At 45.5% G+C, this 21,361-nt stretch overlaps 1 protein-coding gene across 2 annotated transcripts in view; it reads left to right on the plus strand.

The window, feature by feature from the left end:
- Positions 1 to 3,854: 3,854 nt before the first annotated feature.
- Positions 3,855 to 21,361, plus strand: part of SHB (SH2 domain containing adaptor protein B) — a 161,353-nt gene continuing 143,846 nt past the window's right edge. For both annotated transcript variants that reach the window (XR_014787863.1, XM_084834934.1), the window contains exon 1: positions 3,855 to 5,066. Coding sequence is in view for 1 of the 2 variants with exons in the window: in XM_084834934.1 (XP_084691060.1) it covers positions 4,359 to 5,066 (708 nt within the window). In the remaining variant the exon portion in view is untranslated. The remainder of the gene's footprint in view (positions 5,067 to 21,361) is intronic.

Below are 21,361 nucleotides of genomic sequence, written 5' to 3' on the forward strand. Positions count from 1 at the left end.
ACGCACTTTTACTGCATTCAGTGAAGCTGAAGCCCAGTGCAGAAGGTAGTCACCAAGCATACAAATGTGGAGAGGGAGGGAAGTCAGGGTTGTGCTGTCTGCTGGCCTTGACCTCTACACATTCAAAGTCTGATTTGTACTGGGGCCTTTGCATGTCAGCTTCCTACGGGTGATCCGTGCCCTTCATTCATGCATACAGGGGTTGCATGCATGAAATCTACACGCGTTTGGGTATAAGTGCACAGGCTCCTGTGCAAACAGTACCTTGAACATTTGCACACTGCAGGTGGAGCTGCTACAGATGCAAGTCTCAAGGGTGCTCAAAGGTTTGGAGTTGGACTATTTTTATAGCATCTCAAATAAAACAGCCTGGCCCAGCTCACAGGAACAGCTTCCCAAACTCCCGTTTTACATCCAGGCTGGTTTCTCACTGTTTTGTGTCTGTGCTGCTTTTAAATATGCATGCCTTTTGAGTTTTTATTTGTGTTCCATGAAGTCTAATGCTGCCTTGGTGCAAAATTAAAGAATACACTCTCAGCAGCTTTAGCCTTATTCCATCAAGAGCAGATGTTGCCAATTTCATTTTCAGGGCCAGAGAAACCAGAGAATGATTGGAAGGAAATGAGGGGCGTAGCTGATCAAGGTGAAATGAGCACTAAAAGGCAACCAACACTGGGAGAGAAGCTGTGCAATATTGTGTGTGAGCGAGTAATGGCTCGAAGGAGCGCATCCTAACCTCAACGACAAGAGGAGTGAGTATCCATTAGAAGTGGGCACATATGGAACTACCACTGAATGAAACTCAGGAAGCTTTTAAAGGCATTGGCCAAAGCTGCACTGCAAAAGGAGAGAGGAAAAGAAAATTTGCAACTAAACGGGGAAGTTGCCACCAGAACCAAACAAAGCCAAAGGGGCATAATGAAGAAACTGGAGATTGGGACTGAGAAGTCATTCAGCTGTCATTCTTTTTCACCGATTATTGTTCCACTTCAGGAATTGTCTTCTGACTACCATTCTATTTTAAACTCTAATCCTCCTTCCTTCCTGCCCATTCTGTTTTTACCAATGGCCCTCCAATGCAGTTCTCTTCGTCCTTAAGCTTGGCATCTCCTAGATCTGTTGAGCTGTACTTGCATTCCGAGTAGTTGTTGCTGATGCGCCCACTCTTTGCAGTGCAGCCCTGAACGGCTCTGCACACCCCTTGCCATTCAGTTTCATCCCCCTATGGCAGCCTTCCCCAACATGGTGCCCTCCAGATGTATGGGCCTGCAACTCCCATCATTCCCTGGGAACAGGCTGCCCTATTGAGAGGCCACTGAAGATGTAGCCTCCGTTTTGCAGGCAAATTTGATTTTGTCACTTGTTAAGGAGTGTCACTTCAAGGGCTGATTAGCACCATCTGCCAGATATACATCAGTGTATCCTGCTGAACATGAACTGTGAAGGTGAGATGCATGTCTCTAAAGACAGAGAGAAAGAGAGGGAGACACACACAAGACTGTAGAAAGCTGTGACTGGCCGTGATTCCTGGGCAGGTATCTACTATGTGTTTACAGATCTTCTTGCCCCTTCACTCTTTAGGAATGCTAAACACCAGTGTATGCACAGCAGGGTTGTTTTGTTGCCACAGGCAAATTGGTATGGGAAGGGCTGTGGCTCAGTGGTAGAGCACGGGCTTTGCATGCAGAAGGTTCCAGGTTTAGTCCACGGTATCTCCAGGTAGGGCTGGGAAAAACCCATCTGAAAACCCTGGAGCTAGATAGACCATTATTGAGCTAGATCATGGACCTGTGTTCTGACTTGGTATAAGGCAACTTGAGCTTCTTGTGTTCTAGATAGAGCATTTTGCTGACTGCCACCTTCTGTCTTACTTACCAGCATAGGAATAGCAAACTAAAAGACCAAGAGTGGAATTGGGTACTATTTTCTCATGTCTGTTCTTAATGTCTTGGTCACTTCTTTATTCCTTCCCCTTTACAACTGGGTAAAGTTGTTCCAACTGCCCAGGGGCAGGTGATGCATGGAGATCAAATGGCTATTGAATCCCCTAGAATTCATAGGATACCAGCTAATTCTAAGCTGCCTCTGCATGCCTCCTCCCAAAGGGCAGTCTCTCTCCCCACCTTTCTCCTTCCCTCCAAGACATTTGCGTAGCTGAGACAGGTGCCCTTGGAACTTTGGCACTCCTGGTTGATGCCTTGTGGCTTCTGTGGTTGGCCAGCCCTGGTCTGCACAGGAAGTGTGAACTGATTCTGAGGGTGCTTCCAGAGGGAGGGGTCCTAGGATTACCAGTTAGAAGGCATTATGTAGCTGTTCCATCTTTTTCTCCTTAACAAATTTGGAGCCTTTTTGCATGTTATGACAGCCCACCGTGGATTAATTTACCTGCTAGGGCTGTTGTGTCAAGCCATAGATTAGGTGAGGATTGTCTAACCCTCAAACAACCCCTGCCACCTGGGTTCGCAGAACACGACAAGCCACAGCAAACTAGGCACCCATGGGTGCCATGCAAAAATGGCACCCACAGGCACTCTAGCTTGACATGACAACCCCCATGGTGGGTTGTCATGTCATGTGAACCAGGGCTTACTGTGTTAAGAAAAAAGACGGAAGAAGTGGTAAGAAATCACAGGTCACAAGTAAAAAACAACCATGTCTGGACCTCTGTAAACCTCCATGAATGAGGCAAGGTGATGGTGCCATAAAAGCCTAATCTGGAAGCACCCTGAGTGATGCCACATGGGTTTTCTATGACACTTTGGTGTGCAGACTGCTTCCTGTCCCAGACCAACCTTATTTCCGCAATAAGCAGCCTACTCACCATGATCCACATTTTACAGATTAGGTGGAGGCAGGGAGAGCAGAGGCTGAGAGGATGTTCTCCAAGACTATCCAACCTAAGTAATTCTGTTTTAAAAACAGTAACACCTAACCAAATATTAGGCAGGGCTTTGTGCTCAGCCTGTTAGTTTCACTGGAATCCAGAGGAGGGGGGATTAAAGGAAATCAGCCATGGGGCAGCTGCCGAAAGTCATGGGAAAGGAGGAGGAATTGTGGTAAAAGAGCAGGGCAGCACTTGTCAACGGTGACCAAAGAGACACTTCCATTCTATTGAGTGGAGGGGGCACATTCCTTAAGGTGCTCAACTCTGGAAAAAACACCGGTTGGATGGAAGACTAAACACGCTCCTTAGACAGGAGGCCTCCCACCAATAGTGGATGTTTTTTTTAAAACCACGCAGAATGTTTTTTTAAAAAAACATGTGATTGCAGATCCACGTTCTGGCAGGGCCATCCACCGATGATAAAACCGGATACAAATGTATTCAAAACTGCAGGCTTGTGTTTCCACGTGCACAGCCCTTGGGGAAGGAAGGCTCAAGGGCACTTCCATGGGGCGCGGGTGGAATCGGTCGCGGTGTACCAAAGAAGCTCCGAAACAGCACGTTGGAGCCTTCCCCAAGCTGGCGCCCTCTAGCCGTGTTGGACTACAATGGCCATGTCGCCTGGGAAAGATGGGAGTTGCAGTCCAACACATCTGGAGGGCACCAGGCTGGGGAAGGCTGGCACATTGTTCCCTGGGCTGGGAGCCTCTCCGCCCCCGCTTTCGGACGAGATGATCCCGGAGACGGCGGCCGGGCAGCAGTCCGCGCTCCCGCTGCCCCTTTGCAGCTGGAAATTCCTCCCACAATGGCAATGAAGCAAATGGACTGCCAAGAGGAAAACACACGCGCGCCGCTCATTGGTCCGGCCTCTCCCCATCCCCAGCGCCGAGAAGAGGGCGGGGGACTCCCGGTGCAGAGGCGCCTCCCCTCCCGTGCGTGCCGAGCGCAGGCCCGGCTCCCCACCGCAGGCGAGCGCTGTGCGAGCGGACGCGCGAGGCGGCAGCGGCGACCGGGAATAAATAGTCTCTTCTGCCGGCGCTGGAGAGGGCAGTCCGGGCACGGCCGCGAGGGGAAGGGCGCCAGGGAGGAGCCGCAGCGCGGAGGAGGAGCCGCAGCGGCCCCAGCCTGCGTGCGTCAGGTCCTGCGGGCAACTCGGCAAAGTTCAGGGGAGGCAGGAAAGCGGCGCCTTTGAGGCGAGGCGAGAGGAGAGCCGAGCCGAGCCCCGCCAGGAGCAAGGAGGAGGGGGCTTTCCCGGCGCGCCCGAGGAGCGCGCGGAGCCGCCTCCTGAGGAAAAGTTTGCGGCGGGGCGGCGGAGCTGGGGAGCCTGGTCCCATGGAGGGACTGGAGCCGCAGCCGCAGCCGGAGGCGAGCCAGAGCGCGCAGTCCTGAGCGGTGGCGGCGCGCGGTTCCCGGGTCTCCATGGGCGCCGGCGGTGCGCCTTAGGAGGCAGGCGGGCGCCCTGCTCGGTGCCGTCATGGCCAAATGGCTTAACAAGTACTTCAGCCTGGGCAATAACAAGACCAAGAGCCCCCCGCAGCCGCCCCGGCCGGACTACCGAGACAAGCGCAACGGGACGGCGGTGGCGGGAGGCGGAGGACACCACAGCCACCACCACCACCACCACAACCACCACCACCACCACACGTCGCCTTGCTTCCCGCGCCACGACACCAGCGACCTGCTCCGCGCCTACCGCGCGCAGAAGGAGCGCGACTTCGAGGACCCGTACAGCGGGCCCGGCTCGTCGCTGCGCAAGCTGAGGGCGCTCTGCCGCGCCGAGTACTGCGCGCCGGAGGAGCTGCTGGTCGAGCCGGCCGGCCCCAAGCCCTTCTCCTCGTCGTCCTGCTGCGGCGGCAGCGCCGGGGGCGGCGGCAGCAGCGCCGCCGCCGCCTCTGTCGCCTCGGCTTCGCCTCAGCTCTTCCGCAGCCACAGCGAACGGCGAGCCGCCACCCCGCCTGACGCCGCTGCCGTGAAGTACATTTCCCCCAAGCACCGGCTGATCAAAATAGAAAGCAACGAAGGCTGCAAGGGCGGCGGCGGCGGCGGCCCCCCCATCACTTGGAGCCCGACGGGAAGCGCCGGGCCTGGCCAGAAGAAGCTCAACAAGTGCGCGGAGCAAGCGGAGGGCGGCGGCGGCGGCGGCGGCGGCGGCGGCGGCGGCTCGTCTACCAAGAAAGAGAAAGTAAGTGGCATTCTCCTTTGGTATTTGTGTGCGGGGTTAAAAAGAGCCCGTCTTATCTACTTCGCACGTGTAGCACTTGATTCGGCTACATCTGGGGCCGGTTCACACGTGCATGTACATCACTTCCTTCCGACATGCTTGGTTGCTGTGCATTTGTTGATTGGCAGCTGATTGTGTGAACTGAGTTCATTGTGTTTGAAGTGATTGGAAGCTTCAGTCTGTGGTATTCTATCTGTGTTGGCTCATTCAGAGTTCATCTCTTGCTGACTGCAACGTCAGGTGTTGAGGGGTGGGTGGGTGAGAGAGAGAGAGACCTAGACTAGGCGTTCTGAACTGGTGGCTGAATTGGGAGGCGATCTTAACAATCCACCTGTGATGTCAAATCAGATGGCCCATTCTGCTGTGTAAATCCTTGGTTTTACTTTCATTACATGGTTGCCATGCTTGTGAGAATCAGTATTGTGTGTCTGCCTTTCATAATTTAACCCTTATCTAGTATCAGTGGTGTAGCTGATGCTATAGGGAACATAGAAGTGACATGTTGCAGCATGCTGCATGGACAGGACAGGGGTGGAGAATAGGCTGAGGAGTAACATGTTGTGATGGGGGTAGGGGAGGATGTGCTATGAGAGTCTGGTCGTGGCCATCTTATTACAGTGCCAGCAACCTGCTGTGCCTCCCGCATGCAGAAGGAGCAGACGTGGCTTCATGGAATCAGAGCTTCATGGCTTCCATGAAGCTCTATGCATGTGGACTTCCCCCTTCCTTGGAACCATCCTTCTCAGGGAGTCATTTATGGGGTTATTCCATTTTAGCCTCCCCACTGTTGGGTAGGGTAGGCTGAGAGATGGGTGACTTTTCCAGGGCCATCTTGTAAGTTTCATGTCTGAGTCAGGATCTGAACCCAGGCTTCCCAACCCAAGATCACAGTACCTCACTGTCTCACCTTGGTAAGCTCCTGTCTAGAAATCCATATTCACATGTCACTTCTGTGAAACTGTGTATTAAGCAGGTGACTGTTGTTTTTATTACGGGCTCTAGATACAAGTCTGTTACACATCTACATACTTCTACCTTCAGTGCATATTACACAGCTGCCCAAACTAGAAACTGTTCTTTCTGAGGTGTGTGCAGGGTCTGTAGTAACCACTCCTCTGGCTTAGATACTGCTCTCATTCATTCTTCATGCTCTCATTCATTAAAGAGAATGCCTTCAACATCTGCCTTTTCCTGTTTGCTGGGGGACACATGTTAACATCAGAGCTTCCAAGTGGCATTTTCTTTGGGCAGGTACTATAGCTGAGCTTGAGAACCATATCCAGACATTTCAGGCTTGGCAAGTCTTTTCTTTTGTCAACACCTCCCCTTTTTGATGGACAAATTACAGGTGTTGCCAGTTCTATCTTCATACGTGGGGACTGTGGCTGGTTTCAGCTGCACTGGTGAGATGCTGGCTAATGCCTCTTAAGACAGCCTGTTTGAGGCACAGAGAGAGGGGAGGTCACTGGCCAATGTTTTTAGCCTTTCCTGTGTACCAGAACGAATTGCCTGGTGACTCAGCCGCTTTGTATCTGGCGAGCTGAAAGCCAGCATGACTTACTGCAATTGTGTCAAGAGTATGCAACAGATAGTGGTTGTGTTTTCAGATCTGCAAAAGAGAAAAGACATTTTAATCCCTCAGATAAAGCATTTTAATCCCTCAGATAAAGCACTAGGGAAACGGGGTTTGTTTGTACTGCAATAACCTGAGTCATATGCAAAGTAATTCTAACTGCTTGAGTCAGTACTGACACTATGTTAAGGGATTTTTTTTTAAGGTGTGAAGATCCAGACATTTCAAGGGTAGGTCTGTTGTTGCATGATTGTGTATAATTTTTTAGTCAGCAATTTGTTGGAAATGTAAGAGACAAGTTTTAAGCACTTCGGGTTTTATGCTAATCTGGTATGTGTAATCTTTTGTGATGTTAAAGAAAATCTTAGAATTAGGGACATCTTTGCAGTGAAATGTTCACTGGTTCCCACACTGTTTTTGAGGTTCTTAAAATCTGAAGTTTTAAAAAGATGCATATATTCCAAGAGAGGGGGCTTCATGGCCTGATGGCTCAGATAATTCAGGTTTCTTTTGGAGGTGATCATCATGCAGATAACTCTGTCACAATCCAACATTATGGAAGGTTTCATCACTGCTTGACCAGGATCCAAAGATCAGCCTTAGGCAAGGGCTCATGCATATATCCATTCTTTTTTAGCATTTCTTTGACAAACAGATCTTTTGCCTTCAGGGGAGCCCTTTTCACATAGACAGCTGCTGAGAAGCTGCCACATATCTGCCAGGGCACTCCACTGTGTTGCACTAGGGGTTCTGGGGAGAGTTCCGTGACCCATGCTCAGTTCATGCAGGGTGCTGGCCAGGCCTGTTGAGCAAGAGGAGACTCTTAAAAGTAAAATGATATAAAATCCAGTAAATGTCAATAAGCTGCTGTAGAAACTCTTACCTAAGATACGTTGCACGTTATTTTTTAATGTTTGTTTTTAAGGTATATGTAAAGTTTTTAAGGTTTGGGTTTTTATAACAGCCCTTTGCACTTGTTAAACAGATTGCATTTAATGTTACTTTTAGAATATGCCCAAAGAAGAGTCAGAAGCCTTGGCATGTATTGGGCTAAATAAAACGTTTCCAGTATGCCTCTCCTGTTCCTTCTCTCTTTGTTCCTGCACTGGCATCCTCTCCCTTTTCTTTCCTTAGGCCTGCTGAACCTCACCATTGTCCCATGTGAACTGAAAATGTGCCATCTGTGGCTTACTTCAACACTCCCTTTTGGCTGCACATTGCAGGGGACACTTGTTTGTGGGTGAACAAGCTGTCTTTGACCTAAGCCTGCTCCTCTTTTCTGGCATTCTCATTGAGGAATCCCAATACACCTCCAAGGAATTCCGCAGTTCCCTAGAACACGTTTGCTTTTTTTTTTTTTTTAAATGCTACCCTATTGTAACCTATTTTTAAAACTACCTCTCATTTTCAAAGATGGCTAGCTCTGTAGCATAGCAGAGACTGTTGTTCAAGAAGCAGGAAGACCAGAGCCTCCTTGGTTGTATGGAACTAATTTGTATGGCTATTTGAATATCCTCATGGCCAGCCAGGGCACTCTTGTGGAACAACAATGATATGTCATTATGATGCTTTCAGTGGTCAGGCAGACACTTGGTGAATTGATTATGCTAAGCTGAGCCTATGAAACTACCTTATATACTGAATTAGACAACTGGTCCATCATCTAGCCCAGTACCGGCTACTGTGACTAGCAGTGATGTCTTGCATGGGAAATGGAGGCTTTCCTCTAGCCCTGCTATGTGAGATCCTTCCATAGGAGAGTGAATTGGGGGTCTTTCTACATGCAAAGCATATGCTGTACTATGACTCATCCCCTCTTGCCCCCCTCCCCGGTAATTTTCCATTATTCTGATTTTTTTTGCATACATATTTTCAAGGTTATTCGGGTAGATGGAAATATGTGGATCGCATACACAGACACTTAATTGTACCCAGCACTTATGGAAACTTGGGAGTTTGACTAGATAAAGCAGGCGAAAGCAGATGGCGATAAGTTTGATAGAAATGTGTGTAAATAAGAGAAGAAATTCAGTTGCAGAGGTAAGCCAGAGATCAAAGTTGAAAGAACTGTTATCAGTTGCAACATATTTATGTATCTGAGCTTTTGCAGTGTGAAGATACAATATCAAAGCAAGCAAATGCTAGAGGCATAAGTAGAAGGCATCTGTTTTGTTCAGAAGTATTTACCAAATGTTGCAATTGCCTAGAGGTCCATGACAGTGGTGTCCACTCTGTGGCCTGGAGAAATGGTGCCCTTGCTTCAGCTGTGAATACTCCTGGTGTATTGAGAAGTGGACGAGCCAGACAGTTTTATAATTGGTGGCTTATATGTGGGGAAGTAGATACAATCTAAAAAAAAGTAGTTTTGTACCTTAGAAATCCTATACTTACACAGAAGCAAGTATCCCTTCTCCTCAGGAAAAAGATCAGTGTGTATTTAATTTATTAAGCTTTGCCATTTATATTCCACCTAATCGGCTTCAGCATGAAGGCATACAAAACTTGTCCCTTTATTTTTGTGGAGTTTTCTGCTTTTCTAGCCTGTGGTCTCTGATATCTAGGAAACTCCAGTGAGTCTTTTGGATATTCTTGCAGTTGGAAAGTGCAAGTGGAAATTGGATGTGCATCTGACTGCAGAAGCTATTGTTGCAATGGAGTGCACATCTGGATGCACATTTGAATGTGCAGCCTCCTTTCTTAAACCTCTGGCTAGCTTGCACAAGAGTTATGTAGCCAGGCACTGATTATTATGTTTTCCTGGCTGGAATGAAATTGGATCGAATCAGACATGGAATTAAATTGGATCGAATCAGACATGAGTTGCGTTTCCGATAATCATCCACACTAGGAGAACTACAGCATCTGCTAGATCACTGCAGCATCCCTATTTCAGAGTCCACTAGGTATATTCCAGTTTAAAGCAACCTAGTAATAAAACAACCAACTTAAACCTAAACTGTCAAACAGATCCAAAAATCAAAGCTATTTTTATAAAACAGTAGTAGCAAAAATCGTTTTATTCCCTAAATGCTCAACAGAATTTTAAAAACACCCACATTCTCAGTGCTTTTCTAAAAATTCCAATAGAAGAAGCTGGCAGACATCTGCTGAGATAATATTCCACAAGGAAGGTGTCACCACAGAAAAGGTCCTACTTCTACTTAACACCAGTCTAGTTTGAGCTGTTGCAGAGTTCTGAGGTTGGTCTTCATTGGAAAATTACAGTATGTGTGAAACTGAGAGACCATTGAAAGCAGAGGTGAGCAACTTTATTTGGGCGAAGGGCTGTATTTATAGCTATGGAACCCTGCAAGCTGCATGTTTTAAAGACAATTAAGATGCAAATCCATGTTTAAAACCTCTAATTTTAACAGCTGCAGTCCACATCGCTATGAATGTGTGCTGCTGCTCAGTTGCATCTCCCCAATAATGTTCAGTTAAGGGAGACGTGTGGCATGATGTCTCATTTGCAGGGTTGGGGAAACACTGAGTGAAATGATGCTATCTGTAATTGTTAACTAAATGTTACCGGGATGGGGTGGAAGAGAGGTGGTGGCAGCGGCAGTGAGTATATGGCCCTAAGTATAGGTGAGACACTAGGGAAGGGGTGCAGGGCTGGTATGGGGTTTGGCATTGTAGCGCATTGGCCAAGGCCCACATACCAGTGGGGGAATCACTGTCAGTCCCCAGAGGCCCCTATCCTGGCTGCTGCTAATCCTGGCTCCAAGTGAGTGAGCAGTGAGAGGAGTAGGAGCAGCCCAGGGCCAGCCCTATCATGAGGCAGATCACTTCAGGCAACAGATGCTGTGAGGCAGCAGTCAAGTGTTAGAGGAAGAAACTGTGGGCCACACAGGCTGCCTTGTACCCCCTAAGCTAACCTACTGCCTTGGGGGCAGGGGGGAATGCTGCTTCATTGCCAATGTCAAAGAAAGACTCAACTGCCACGTCAGTTGGCTTTTGTACATGAAATGGGAAGGGTGCCGTTTTTTGTTACTCTTCACCTCAGGCAGCAAAATGGCTTGGGCTGGCCCTGCTCCTCTCCCTGATTGGCCTCAGAAGGACAGGATAAGTGAATGGGCAGCAGCAAAGTGATAAGGAGAAGGAGGGGGGATCTATTTGGGTAGCCCCCAGGGCATCTTGCCTAAGGGCTCCCCAAAACAGAAGACATCACTGGGGGCAGGAAAGGAGAACAGAGTATGTGAGGGAACATATAAATTATCAAGAAGGTGTCTTAATAAAAGAATGGACAGTGGGTGTTAAAAGTTGGTGGAAGGCTTATTTGTTTTGTATGTGTGTGTGTCTATAACAAAATATTCCCTTTAAAATTTAAGGGAAGCAAAGAGATATATATGTATGTATGTATGTATGTATGTTAAGCCTTTAGCAGAATTCTTTTAAAAGAAAAAGGAGATCTATGGCAGACAGTGTTGAAAAGAGAAGAATGTAACAGTACTTACAATAACTTTGAATATTTGTTCTGCACCACTACTGGCTTTAAGGCACAATCTATGGGGAAGTCACTCCTGTGCAAGCCCCATTGAAATGAATGGGAGACATGCAAGAATATCCTACTGTGCTGTTACACACACCTCCCATTCATTTCAATGGAGCTTGGGCAGGAGAGACTTCCCCATGGAATGCAGCCATGGTAACTGGTGTAAGCCCATGTGTGTAGGAGTGTATAACACAGATGAATTGGGTGGTGACACATTGCCACGATAATTTTAAGTTGATAAATTATATCCTGTCCACATGTAATTCCAAATAAATCACCTTGTCAGGATAAAAGATTAAAGATCTGATAAAATATTTATTGTCGTGTCAGTCATGCACCTTTGAGTCACTGACTGGAAATGCTTAGTTCTTTCAGGGAAGTGAATGATTACATTGGAAATATTCATTCATATTGCAGTTTTTTAAGAATAAATGGGCTGTATAGACTTAATTTGTATTATAAAATGTAGTATTTCAGTAGGTGCTGAAATTCTAGAGCATCTATGAAAGGAACACAGTAAAAAAAGAAAAGAAAAAAGCCACAATTAATTTCATGCAGATCAGAAGCTCTGCCCAGTCGTAAATGCCAGTCATGGTTAGGGAATCAGGAATATGCTGTGGGCTCACAACTCTCCTTCCTCCTCCTCCTCCTCCTCCTGTACTCTCTCTTCCACAGTGTAGAGTTTAGGGATGTGCGAAAGTCACTTACATTTTCAAAGGAGGTGATTTGTGGTGGAAATCCTAACCTGGCCAGCTCCACGGCAACTCTGCAGAGCTGCTGGATGGGTGCATTCGCAGGCATGTGGAGCCTGCGGACGCAAACGGCAGTGGCTACAGCGGCCACCACCATTTGCATTCCTGTTTTTTTGCCATGATAGGCTACGTAAATATTTACGTAGCCTATCACAGCAAAAAAAACGGGGGCTCAAATGGCGTAGTGGCCGCCATTTGCAGCCCTGTGTTTCTCTGTGATAGGCTCTGTAAATATTTTTACGTAGCCTATCGTGGCAAAAATAGGGCCGCCGTAGCTGCCGCCATTTGCGTTCCTTTTTTTTGCTGTGATAGGCTACGTAAATATTTATGTAGCCTATTACGGCTTCTGCAGGGACGCCTATCATGACAAAAATGGGGAAGCGAATGGCGGCTGCAGATGCCATTCTCAAAGCAGCGTGAACAGCACCAGGTAAGTGCTCCATTTCGCGCACCTTTCATGGGGTGGTGGGGTGGGGGGCTTCGTTCTGCTACGGATTTCAGGGGGCTGAACGCACTGGCATTCGGCCTCACTGAGATCCATGGCGGAATTCTCTGACATCCCTAGTAGGGTTATGTTTACATCAGAGGTGGGCAACATCTGATCCTGCAGATGTTTTGGCCTATAATTCCCATCACCCCTAGCTAGCATAACAATGATGAGGGATGATGCAAGTTGTAGGCGAAAACATCTGGAGGGCCACAAGTTGCCAACCCCTGGTCTACATCAACACAAACCATGGTTTATGCTAATCAGGATTGAAATCAGGGTTTGACATGGGTTTGCAAACCTTGGATCCAAGGGAATCTGGTTAGTATTATATCTGCATTGGTGCTAACCATGGTTAAACCCTACTTTAAGGCATTAAAGTAAACCATGAAAGGGAGTTTGGAATTCATGTAAAAGAGGGGAGTAGAGCAGGAGGGAGCACATGAAAATGTGGCACATGCACATTTCCTGACTGTGGTTAAATGATCAAAAACGTTAACTCTGCACTGGGCCTTCGTAGCAATCTCTTTTTTTAATCTATAGGTAATATTTTGGTGCAGTATGTCAGGTTTCAAGTATCCATTTGCTCTGAGGGTAGGACTCCAATTTCACGTCCTATAATAATATAAATCAAACATTTAAAAACTAACATATAAGAAGGAGAGGGGAAAACATGCTCCCTGGCTGCTCTTGGACTGATTTGGAAATTAACCAGTTTCTTTCCCAAAAGATCAGGGAAAAAATGGTTAATTTCATGAACCAATCAGAGGAGCTCAGAAAATTAGAAGAACCCCCCCCCCCAACAGCCACCCACCTCCCAAAGCACCCCCTAGCCCTTTCCTTTACTTACTGGCAAATAGGGATGGCAGTGGTAGCCATGGCAAGGAAGGGGACCATTTTTCCTCCCCTCTTCTTCTGTCCTGTGTTGCAGGGCAATGCCTCCAGACTTAAACTCTAAGTCTCAACAGCCAGCACTCTTTAAGTCTTGATGAGACTCACTGAAGACTTATTATAAATGGTCTCTGAAGCTTAACTGTGTAGACTTGTATTAAGTTATAATAGAGCTCACCTAGTAAAAAATATCAAACTGTGTGGTACATAACCTATTTGATATTCTTGCTCCTGAATACTGACTGTATACAAGAATCTGACAACGTTGTAAATCCCCGTCTTAATTTTGTAACCGTTTTGTAACTTGTTTTAGTGACTATATCAGAAAACTCCAAAACCAATATAAAATAAGGTTTTTTGTTTTTTAAGCCCTGATGTGTTGACCTCTAGCACGTCAGGACAACAGACAGGGATAGGGGAGGAAGAAGAAAAAACCTCTTTCCTACCCACTCGGTACCACCGCTGTTGCCTGTTTGCTGGTAAGTAAAGGGAAGAGTGCTTTGGGGTTGGCAGGGAAGGTCATTTCGAGATGGGGTGGGCTGACGGGGATAGATGGGGAGGGAGCTCTGAATCCTTCTCTGGCTCAGACTTTGATGTGAGCCAGAGAAAGATTTGGGGGGCTTAAAAAGCTTGGCTCTCTTTTGAGGTTGCCTTTTAAGAACGCCTGAAGTTTGTTTCTGAGGCAGGCCCAGGAGAATTTTATTGGCATCACTCATTATAAGCCCGCATATAGAAACCTGGTTCACAATTCAGGTTCACAAATGCATGAGCATCACTTGATTTCTTCTCATGTGCTTGTAACTAAGTGATATTGTAGCTGAATTTGTGAACTAATTACATCAAAGCCATTCCGCCTGAAATATGACAATTATGTCTGTGATGAGTGATTATCTATGGCTGACTTGTACATTCATGCCCACCACTTGATCACTCAACACTTAGGTTCTGTTCATATTTAATCTTATTGGTTTATATGTTTGTTGTTGCTTTAAAAACCCTTTTGTAAGCCACCCTGGGAGCCCCTTGGGTGCTGAAGAGCAGAATCTTAAAGCTTTTAAATTATTATTCAGGTTATATATTTGTTTTTTTCTTTTTCTGTGGGACTTTTGATTGTTGATGTCCTGCGTTTATTGTTCTGACTTCTATTTCTCTTTGTCCAGACCTCAGAGGAGAAAATACATGAAGTAATTTCTGTTGCTTGCTTGTACTCTGAAGTATGAATGGCATGAGGGCTAGAATATTCTCTCTCTTTTTTAAAAAAGCATAAATCTGTAATTGTGATAAGTCTCACTCAAGTCTGGGACATTTTTAATATAAAATTTGAATTTTCATCTGACTATTTGAGCCTGCAGCAAGGTTTCTGACAATTCTAAAGACACAGATCCAACAATGGAACTTTCTTTATTTTCCTGTTTAGGGACCTCTGATGATATTTCTGCTAGCTTTTATAGGAGTTGACTTCCTGAGCATTAGCTTTCACAAAGGAGAACTAAAGAGCGTTCCTTCAAAGTTTATCTGCTTCCTCCCCAGTTGTGGCAGTGAGATCTCTTTGGCTTTTCTAGTCCCCAAAGAGTGCTGGGCGGTTCTGAGAGGCAACACCAAAGAGCAGGTGATAATAAAGTATGTCTTAGGAATGCCTTCACAGAGGTTGGGTGCAGACTTGGTATTTCCTTAAACACAGTTAAGATCAGGAGTGTTGCATAAGCCAGAGAGAGACAAAGTTATGCAACAGTATGCACAGTACATTCTGATTATTACAAGAACCTGAGCACCAGATCAGTAAACTATATTCATCAAAACATGTGTGGTTGTCTTGTGAAATTTAACAGGGTTGGGGTGGGGAATCACACATTCATTTCCAGGTGAATCACTGTTATTTAGTACATGTTTAATGCCACCTTTCAAGGAAAGTTGGGGTAGTTCTCCCCCCATTTTATCTATTCTCAAAACAACCCTGTGAAGTAGGCTAGTGTGAGGGAAAACTGGCCCATAGTTCCTTAATGAGCTTCATGGCTGAGCAGGAATTTGAACCCAACTCTCCTGTTCGAAGTCTAGCGCTATACACTGCCCCCTACTGCCTAAATACTTTTTGTATGATCCAGTAAAGGTGCAATCCTATGCAGGTTTAGATGGAAAAAAGTCCCACAACTCCCAGCATGCCCCAGCCAGCATGGCTGGCTGGGGCATGCTGGGAATTGTGGGACTTTTTTCCATCTAAACCTGCATAGGATTGCAACCTAAGAGTCTGTCTTCTGAGATATAGCCCCCGTATCACTGCCATATCAAATATTTGAATGTTGTTTTATAAGGTATCAATTTCAACCCCATTATTTGAAAGACAAATCCTTCAGATGCCGAGACAGGCAAAATGTAATTCCTGTAGGAATATATCTAATTTGATTTAGCAATGAAAACACTCATGTGTATCCTTCACTGTCAGGCAAACTGTGCCTGTGCAGGTTTATGCATTGGCCTTGAATAACCTGGCCCTTTTTAAACTGCTAAAGAATCCAAACTTGTTGGGAAATGAAGCTCTGCAAGAAAAACAGGTATCAGATTAATAACTAGGCTAAAGCATCTAAGACATCCAAGGGAGACATTCCAGATGTGCACACTTGCATGGTCTCCATGCAGGTCTCCCAAGTGGAATTTAAATGTTAGATTTTAGCCACTGAGCTACTAAAGTCTGTTTATTAGATTATCTTTCTGACAAAAATGTTAGGAATTCACTGCAACTACTCCATTACTACCCCATGATTCAGCACTGTCGTGCACTTTGCAGAACAATGTTGTAGGAAGAGATCTTCCAGAGAGTCAAGTGCTTGGTTCCCATGTAACGGGAAATCAGGGTTTCCTCCTACAAGAATAGGCTGTGGCAAGCCTTAAGCTCACACATGTCCTCTGCTTCCTTTCTCCACGTGCAACGAGAGAAGGGTTAAAACTTCAATTTTCTGTTTCCTATTATGTCCAAACATGGGGAAACACTTGTTTATTCAACCAAGATCAAATTGTGGTTCCAGACCCTGTTTTCTTTTAATTAACTGATTTGAACCCAAATGGGAAACTGCAGTTTTTCTAAACAGCAAATGAAAGCTCTTAACTTGCCTCCACCTGCTCATGCAAGAGGATGAAGGGGGACAATGCAAACCCACTGCTCACATTTCTCATAAGGGGACACCATCGTTTCCTGTTATGTCTGAACCTGGCTTAGTTCTCTTCGACCACTTCCCATGTGTTGCATGATCTGGGGCTTGAGCCAAAAAACACATGGTTTGTGTCTGAAATTTAGCCCAGTGAGCTATCCAGGACTGTGTGTGCTTTGGATTCCAGGCCTCTTTTCATGCACAGGACAGGATGTGCAGATCAGCCCCATGATTGGCCAGCAGTATGAAGCCTCTGGATTGGACAGCCCTCTTATAAATATCAAGACCTTGCCTTTGCAGCAGAACAGAAGCTCCTTTCTCTGGTACTCCAGCATCTGACTGTAGGGGCTTGTGGTTTGAGATCAAGTGTTAAAGCCCTGGATCCTAACCCAGACCTGTTAGAAAATACATTAGGGCTGGATCTACACAGGGATGGTTTTTGAAGTGATTCTGTTTACATCGGAATTTCCATGAAATCAGGTTGGCTCCTCCCAGGGCAAACTGTAGTCAGCAACATGGTGTACACATTTTAAAAAAAATCCACTTGCATGGGCAAACGGCATCTGAAACCACATTAGTTTGTGGTTGGGTGGGTGGAGTCCCACAAGTAGAACTGAGCATCATCAACTGCCTAGGTGTGGGGCAGCGAATGAGCACACTTAGTGAGGTGCAATGGAGGATGAGTTACTGCAAAGTAGGCATGTTTAGCAGATAGCTCTCCTCCACGCCCAGCCCTTCTCTGCAGGATTAGGGGTTATTTAGGGGCCATCAGCTTCTAAAATCAGTAAGGCTCTGCGCACCTCCATAACCAGATAGTTTTAAAATGCCAGGCTTAAGGCTTGCTCTCTGCCACCACCACCCCATCCCCACTTCCGTGGTCAGTGAAGTGCAATTGGAGAGAGTTACTTCTGAGTAAGCATGTTTATCTAGCACATGTTCGCAACAGCGCAGGTTCAAAGCAACAGGCCCGCCCCCTCCTCACCCTCACAGTCAATGAATATGTAAAGCAACAGGCAAAAGGAATTCTTCCGACCCCAGTGCAGTCAGCAAAGTGCAGTTGAAGTTACTTCCAGGTAGACGTGTTTAGCCCTCTGCTCTCCCCATGCCCCCCCTTGCGCCAATCAGCACTATTCCCAATAGCCCACACCAAGGGCAGTTCAGGTTATACAGACTCCCAAACTGTGCTGAAGCCACTGTGGTGGGAAAATCCTTCAGAAAACCAGTTTCGAAAACCAGAATTTCACAGCAAAAAACAGCGCGCTTGCTATGAAGTGCATATGTCATGTGCCACAATCATCTTGGGGCTGCAGCAGGACCAGAGTAAATACCCCATGTAGATAGGCCCTAGGATAATTGTGTTGGGTTTTTGTCTACATTTTGTTAGCCTCAAAGGTGCTAGGTGACCGAAAATAAAAATGTCTATGCTTCTTTCCCCCTAAATTGCATCTTAAGATGTGAAAAGGCTACTTCCTTATATCCATGTCCTGGGCTAATTTACTAGCTGGGGCCTACCTGAGTTCAATAAATTTGCAATTGAAAAAATTGTAATTCACACATCTTTGATTGCTTTCTGAAATGCACTTGATATCTGGATTGGGAAAAATAAGGTGAGAAGTAACTCTCAGTAGGGGCTACAGGATTTTCAAAAGATGTTTATTTTCCCCTAAAAGTATCTTATCGTGACCCTTTTAAAATATGGCTGTGATCTGGTGTTACTTGATTATGGGAGTTCTGCAGTTGACTTCAGTAACATGTAGATTGTACCCAATGAGTTTAGTATTCTGTAGAAAACAGCTTCTTATTTTAATACTAAAAAAGGCATTGGGCAAAATACAGAGATCTGCACAACTAGTTTGGTATGACCACGGGTTTAGTTTGCGTTTCTCAGTCTGTCCTCATGCCACATAGCATATCTGTTTTTAAACTGAGGGCACTTTCAATAGCAGATTGTGATATGGCATTTGGGGTATGCTGTTCAAATGGAGAAAAAGTAAAAAAAGAAAAAAGTATCATTATGCCCAAGCCCTCGAATAGTACTTCAGATCCTAATTAGCAAGCCTGCTTGGAAGTCTTGGACATGAATTAATGCTGCAGTCTTATGCCTGGGAATAAACACTATTGAGCCCAAATAAGACCTACCTCTGAGTAGACACGTATAGGTTTGCACTGGCTGGGGCTGATGGGAGTTGTAGGCCAAAATATTTGGAGGGACCCTGATTGGGGCATGCGGTTCAAAGGGAGAAAAATTGAGGTTTTTCTCTACCTCCAACTCACCTTGATAATCTTACCCAAAGTCAGTAGACTACTTTGGGGGTTGGTTGGTTTGTTTGTTTGTTTAACTTTTTTTAAAAAAAAGAAACTGCATCCTGCTCTGTCTCAGCTGCCTCTGGAGTTGGCTAGATGTGCCGTGGACAGGAGGGTTGGTCTTTTACTCTGCTAAGTAATTTCACTAATGTGTCAGGGATTGGCAAGTAATGTGGAAGATGCTCTTAAAATGGTGCATGGCAGCTGTTGTTTGACAGGGTCTCCGCATTTAGCTGTGACAGCTTGACTAATGTAAAAGTTTTCACCCTCCTCCCTTTCCTGCCTTTAAGGTTTGTGGCATGTACATATTTTCCTTGATCCATTTTGTGCTTGGACACCATGTTGTTAGCAGCTGGCCTGATTTAGTGCCACATCCCGCTAGCCTCTTCTCAAAAGGAAGTGATAATGTGGGATTGATGTGAAACCTTCCTCAGATGGCATTTGCTTTCTCTGATGTCTGCAGTTGCGAGGACATAATCTGTAACTTTAAGTGGTCCTGTATAAATAAATCAGAAATGGCCGTGTTGACTTAAGGCTGGTATCTCAAATTATTTCCAAAAGACACACATGCACAGAACAACACAGATGCTGCCGTCGTCTCCCTCTTTTCTTGACGGTCTTGGCTATTCTTCTCCAGAAAATATTAGAGACTGCTTTTGACATTACACCTATGCTGAAAGCGCATATATACACACAGCCTTCCCCATATATTTATTATCAGGTATTTCTTTCCTGCTCATCCTCCAAAAAGTCTAGAACAGCTTATAAATGCTTTCCAGGTATCCTCCCATCCAGGCAGGTTATAGGGTCAAGCGGTAGAACTGTATTATGTGCCTGCAGTCCACACTGGTACTAGATGTTATGAGGGAAACTCAGGGTTCCGAACTCCGTTTTTCTCTCATAATAGAAATGTAGATTTTGGCCAGGGGCAAACTGGTGAATGGGTTGGTGGGCTGCTTAACGCTTTCCCTGCTCGCTCTGTCTCCCCACTAATGTTCTGCTTGGCCATCTTTAATTCATGTTTTCTCTAGCTGGAGTAAAACCAGAAGGATGTCTGGCTAGGGGCCTTGAGGGAAGAGATTTGCAGAGAATTGACTTGCATGGGAAGGAAAAAGCAGCCTTGCCCACTGATTCTCTCCTATAAGCACCCCTTCATTGCTGAAGAAACATCTAGTTCCACCCTCAGTCTTTTGGCCTTTCAATATTTTTGAAGACCTGTATTTTGTGAAACAACTTAAGATTTCAGCCTATATTTAGGGGAAGATAAGATATTCACTCTTTCCAAAAAGTATCGCCTCTAGTCTTTCAGGCCATCTTATTAGTTGTAGCTGGCATCTAATGCCGTTTTTCTCTCATATTTTCTCTCATATTTTCTTGGGACTGGTTCATCCGTGCATATTAATCACTTAATGATTTTAGCATGAAGTGGTGGGATTGCAGACATTAATGGAGTTCTCTTGCACTGTCCTCTAGTAACTTGCTTCTTTCCTGTCAGTGCTATGTATCTGCAAATCTGTTACTTTCCACTCTCTCTCTCTTTGGTTTTTAAAGCCAAGGGTGTTTATGTACTAGGGGTATCATAAGAGGCTCTCCTGACATCTACGTTGTGGTCTTTTCAGTGCCAGGTGAAGACCTTCTTATTTTCCCAGGCATTTTAGTTTTTCCATTCCTGTTGTTTTTAAGTATATTTCTGTATTTTAAATCTTTGCACTGCTGCTAGGTTTTATTTTAGTTTTTATTTTTCATTTTGGTTTTATACTGTAGTTTTAAACTTTTATATTATGTTTTATCATGTTGTATTTTATGGTTTTGGTTGTTGTGAAGCACCCAGAGATCTTTGGCTATTGGGCAGTATAGAAATGTAATAAATAAATATCAGAAAATTATTCTGTCAAGAAATCATGCATAATACCGGTCACCAGAGCATTTGTAAAACAGTTTTCTTAGGAAATGAAAAAGAAAACTGGAAACTTTTATTTCACATCTGTAGCGTCTGAACATTGATTCATTTATTACATTTCTATATTGCCAAAGCTCTTTGGGTGGGTCACAGCATGATAAAAATATAATACAAAACCTTTAACATTCAAGATCTTAAAACAGTTTGGAAACAAGTTAAAACAATTTACAATAAAACTACTAGGACCCAATTAAAAAAACTAAAGTGCCCCATCATGTTCTGTCAAGTGCCTGGGAGTAGAGAAAAGTCTTAATCTGGTGCTGAAAAGATGACAAATTAGGTGCCAGATGGACCTTCTTAGGAAGAGCATTCCACAGTCGGGGGGCCATCACCAAGAAGGACCTCTCCCTCGTTGCCAACCTTTGAATCTCCCTTGGAGGTTGCACTCAGAGGAGGGCCTCAGATGTTGATCATAGTGTAAAAGTAGGTTCATACCAGGAGAGGTGCTGCATCAGGTTTTACAGTCCCGAGTTGTGTAAGTCAGGACAAGAACAGCAAATAGTTCCCCCAAGATCTCTCCAAGAGCTTGTAATGTGGCTGCATGCAGGGGAGCACTCTGCCTTTTCTCTCTTTCCAAAATTTACCCTTGCAAAGGGGAGTGGTTGCTGCAGAGGCACAGACCTCTCCTTTAAGACCTGGAGTCAAGTGGCA

The sequence above is a fragment of the Heloderma suspectum genome, chromosome 2, assembly GCF_057233095.1.
Source record: "Heloderma suspectum isolate Gila_16-S chromosome 2, 16-S_ref, whole genome shotgun sequence".
NCBI classification, from domain to species: Eukaryota; Metazoa; Chordata; class Lepidosauria; order Squamata; family Helodermatidae; genus Heloderma; species Heloderma suspectum.